This window comes from Lycium barbarum, chromosome 6, assembly GCF_019175385.1.
Source record: "Lycium barbarum isolate Lr01 chromosome 6, ASM1917538v2, whole genome shotgun sequence".
NCBI lineage: Eukaryota > Viridiplantae > Streptophyta > Magnoliopsida > Solanales > Solanaceae > Lycium > Lycium barbarum.
The window spans coordinates 126,228,328-126,233,453 of NC_083342.1; the positions used below are offsets into that span (position 1 = coordinate 126,228,328).

Here is a 5,126-nt window from a genome sequence, read left to right on the forward strand (position 1 = left end):
GTTATTAAAGGCCAAAGCAACCATTGGCAGAGTAAGTTAAATAAATGGCTCAGCTCTTCAAATTAGAGTGCGAAGAATTGCGTCTATTCGAATTTCTAATTGTAGGCGTGTTTTATTTTTATTGTAGACTTCTTATTTTTTTTAATAGGATATTTAAGTAAGTGAAGGGTAATATTGTAATTTAACTTTTAGATTCAGAGTTCATGCTTTTAATATAATATAAATATATATTATAATAATTGAGTTTACAGTCAAATATTTATAATTTTTAGATATTTTGATGTATCTCTTAATACGAGATATGGACAAAAACTAATGGATTCACTTAAATTTACAACTAACATTGTAGATAACAATGTACGCAATCTTTGTTTATTGATGATAAACTTTGAAATCACCTCGAAATTTCAGCCACAGTACATCAATCTTTTACATATGTTTATAATATTTCGCGATAAAATAAGCATCTGAACACATGGATCAATTCCAAAGTACCGTAGAGATAAAACAATACAATACTGCACTAATTTATAACAAACCACACACTCACAAGTCACAACATATATAATTATGTCTGTTTATCCAGCTTGATCTCTTCATGGTTTTTCTTGGCGTTCTTGGCATAGGTCTTGAAGTGAAAGTTGAGAAAAAGTGCTAAAAGTGAGACATTAAAACTGAAAGTGAAGAACCAAATCCCTGTCCCAGAGCAACCAAACTGACTAGTCAAGTGATAATACATCAGTGCGCCCAAACACACAAAGAAAAACATGAACTGCCCAATTTGTACGTCAGTCACCAATTTCTTCCACCTTGGCCTTTTTCCAATAGCAGAGAGGAAATAATAAGCGTACATTAGCACATGAACCGAAGCATTAGTGATCACCCCAGCATGCAACATGGACTGGCCAGTTCCAACACTGACATAACACAAAAGTGGCACCAATGCATGGTGGTACACGTGGAGGAACGTGAGTCGTCGAGACCGTGATTTACTAAGTAGGATCAAAAGGGTGTCTACGAATTCAAGAATCTTAGAAAGGTAGAAAACGTAGCCCCAAAAGAAGATCGGTCCTCGAGGAAGGGTATTTTCATAATTTAATCTGTTAAAACAGATGACCCAAGTCCAGTCGTGGACGTGGGCTGCCATCTGGTGGAGGACTGAGAGGCCGCACCCCACGGCCATTATAAACGATAGGATACAGAGGATGAGGCTGTGGGTGGCGGTGATGAGGCGGAGGATGGTGGCGGAAACGGTGGGAAGTAGTGATGGGAAACGGAGAGATAGTATAGTGAGAGACAAGTAAATGAACATTGACACTATGGGAAATAACCAGGTGGAACCAAAAGTTTTTCCATGCTTAAACTCAAATTGACTGATAATTGGGTGGCCAACTAGCCAATAGTGGACTATGGAGTCAAGACGTTCCATTTTTATGAGGTGAAGAGATGGATGTTGTAGTTCTTGTGGAGAATGAAAATATATATAAAGGTCTTGGACAAGGAGAACCGCTAGTTGCTCATAGTAATTAAACAAGATTAATATAGGAAAAAGACTTACCACCTTATTTTTTCCTCCAATCTGTTGTTCCAATTATGTTGCATTTTTCACAAGTAGAGACCTGGCCAACCTTTTTATTGTTATACTTGTTTAAAGTTGCCTAATTACATTGTACCTGTCGAGTGGGTTTAAATTAATTACTTTGACCACTATTTAAAATAGGTGTTTACACTTACTTATTATTGTATAATATAATATAAGTCTTTAACTTTATGCGTGGTTTGGTCGTTGGTTAGAGTCATGCATGTATTAGTAATGCATGTATTAGTAAAGCAGAGATTAGTTAGCAGGAATCGGTTACACAAGGATTAATTAATTATGTATGGTTTATTTTTTTATGTAATTAGTTATTCCATACCCCACATATGCATAAATTGACTCATAACTTATACGTGCTTTAAGTATGGATTATATATAATGTGATAACCAAACATTTAATTTCGTGTGCTCAATTTTATACATAGCAACTTGAATGATATTGTGCATGTGTGGGAAATTAGGATAAGTGACTTGCTTACATGTCTTTCTCTGCTGATATAAAGAAACTTTTTACACATTATCAGGTCTTCCAGAGGATATTTATAGGTAAGTCTCCTTAAAATATGAAATTTGTAGTCTTGAAAATAAAACAGATTACCAGCTATAATAGGTAAAGGTGACCTAATTATGTAAAAATTAATTCCTTATACTATCCGTGTATGCTTTTATTGGAAAAATGAATATGGTATCTAAAAGAAAAATCAAATTGTTGTCCAGATTCATTCCCTTACGATCTTATTAATGGGTTAATTATATTTTTGGAATACTATTCTAACATTATTAGCTTCTGGCAATGGTAACAGACCATTTATGAGCCATAATCATTTCTTTCTATTCATGAGCCATTATCTTTTGATAAAAGTACGTAGTAACATAACCCATCTTCAGCAATGACAATTCATTTTGATGATTTGATACTTGTTATACTTTTCTTTTGTGGAAGATAGATCAAGATTATAAATTCTTCCTCTTATATTATATAGTATTTGGTTTTCTTTCTTATTTAATCTTTGTTGTTTCTGCTCATAGTTTATATTAGAAGAACTTATTGAATTTTGGGGGATACACATTTACCGGTGGAATATCCTTAAGGATAATATCCTTGACACGCCTTAAACACTGAGATGTTTTATAAATACTTTTCGTAAAATTTCCAACAATCTCAAGGATATTCCGCTCGACTTTTTCAATTTAAGAAGATCAACAATGATGGTAACACAATTGGTGATCCCATGAAGTAGGTTTATATATATGGGTAATAACAAGTCATTAGTTATCAAAAGTGCACTAATATTAAATTATGACCTTCCTATGGTGTATGAATATAATTAATACAATAGTACTGCATGGTAAAGTGAGGTAGATTTAAATTCTTAATTCAATTCATATTCTTTATAGGTAGTGATCAATTACTCTGAGAATACTTGATGATTGGACTTATTTGAGTGTGGAGTGGAGTCGGTCCTTTGAAATTATGACAAATATCTTGAGCACTCATGAATAAAAGATGCGCACATGGCTTATTAGCACAAAACCGCGACAAACAACAATGTATGTGGGGGTATAATGTGATAGCTAAGACATTGAACTTACAAAAAAATCTTGATTCATAAAATTTCTAAACTTCACCAATTATTCTGTAAGGTTAATCTTATTTTATCTAGGTCTAGTTCATAGTCGAAGAGACACCAAATTCTACACATTATGCTCATTGTGAAAACCCGCCAAAATTTCTTATTTTATTATATTCCTTGATCTTCTTTTTGAAATATGTGGGAATAGTTGGAAAAATGAATGCGGTATCTATATATAAAAAAAAATCCTTGCCTAAATTCATTCCTTTAAGATTCTATTAATGGGTTAATTATATTTGCAATATTCTAACATTTTTAGCTTCTGGCAATGGTAACGGGACCATTTATGAGCCATTTTCATTTCTATTCACGAGCCATTATCTTTTGATAATAGTACGTAATAACATAACCTTTCTTCAGCAATGACAATGCATTTTGATAATTAAATCCTTACCTATATATATTCTTGTAGTCCCTTTCTTTTGTAATAGATCAAGATAAATTCTTCCTCATATATTATACGAGATAGTGCAGGATTTTCTTTCTTATTTAATCGTTAATGTTTCTGCTCCTAGAAGAGTTTGTTGAATCCTGAAAGATACAAATTTACAGGTGAAATATTCTTAAGGACAGTGTTCTCGACACGCCTCAAACTATGAGAATTTCTAAATATTTTACGTAAAATTTCCAACAATTTAAACTCCAATAAATATATCTACATGCATGGCAGTTGAATAACTATTTGGCTCGGAAAAGCGGGAAAAAAAGAAAAAAAAAAAATTGGAGAAGAGAAACTTTGTTGAATTCCTCTTCCGTGTGTCCTTGTATATGTGCCAAACTGTTACCCATCCTTGGTGTTGACACGTTAAATACTAATAATATTTTGAGCATGATGTTACATAGTTGCTTTTTTTTTCTTTTGCGTCAAAATTACTCTTCCTTTAAAAAATATATATATTATCATATAACATGAACCAAATTAATACTGCAATTTTAAAGCTAAATCAGTATTTACATCGACTGATGCACAGTTGCCACCCACCTTTTCCTTTAATTGTGATTTTTTTTTTTTGGTTGCATCTAACTATGGATCGGATCGGAATGGCGGAGCGAAGAATTTAAACAAGGGAGTTCAAAAAAAAAATCTTATGCTAAATTGATTATATATATGCATAGAATTTTTACCCTATTAATATAGTTTAATTTTTCAACAAGGGGGGGGGGGGGGGGGGGGGTTCAATTGGACCCCCATGCACCCTTTGCCTCTGCCCCTGGCCATATTGAGTAGTAAGGATGGTGAAGCTAACTGCGTGGATGAATGAAATTCCTCCACCTTTATTATCGAAGGTCTCAACTCTCAAGTTAAAGTACTGAAAATGGTAAAATCTTTGGTAGGGCGCGTTTTGTCCCTTTAATAACGTATGCAATACAAATATGAATTAGTCGGGCTAGTGCTTGCAAGCTACGATGATCTACTTTTTGTTTTGACCGCTTTATGGCTTTCTCATGTTACATAATAGGGAATGTATGGATATTAGGAATCACATGCACAAAACCAAAGGAAATCAGACTCTTGCATGCACTAGCAAGTAGTACTAAATAGCTAAGTATGTTAGGACTTCAAAGAGACATCCTTTTCAGTAGAGATTTGCATATATATAGAGTTCTCTTTTACAGATTTGAGAATATATATTCTATATGTAATGTAACTCTGCCGGACAGATAGATCGGACGATATTTATTCATTGAATGAACTCAACATTATGTTAAATTCTGATATTCATTGTGGAGGCTGGACAGAGGAAAGTGATTATTAAAGGAATTAAGAGAGGCCTAAGTATGAGGTTACACATTCACAATTATAAGTTAGAACGTTATATCGTTCTTTTGAGCCAATAATTTTTTGGTTGATTTTAAGTGCAGTAATTTTACGGTCTATCTCATTTACAAATTTG

At 33.3% G+C, this 5,126-nt stretch overlaps 1 protein-coding gene across 1 annotated transcript; it reads right to left on the minus strand.

Annotated features, from left to right (window-relative positions):
• Positions 1-356: 356 nt before the first annotated feature.
• LOC132600146 (uncharacterized) lies at positions 357-1,522 on the minus strand. The gene has a single exon (XM_060313250.1). The coding sequence runs from the start codon at positions 1,427-1,429 to the stop codon at positions 569-571; it is 861 nt and encodes a 286-aa protein (XP_060169233.1). The 5' UTR covers positions 1,430-1,522; the 3' UTR covers positions 357-568.
• Positions 1,523-5,126: the final 3,604 nt, after the last annotated feature.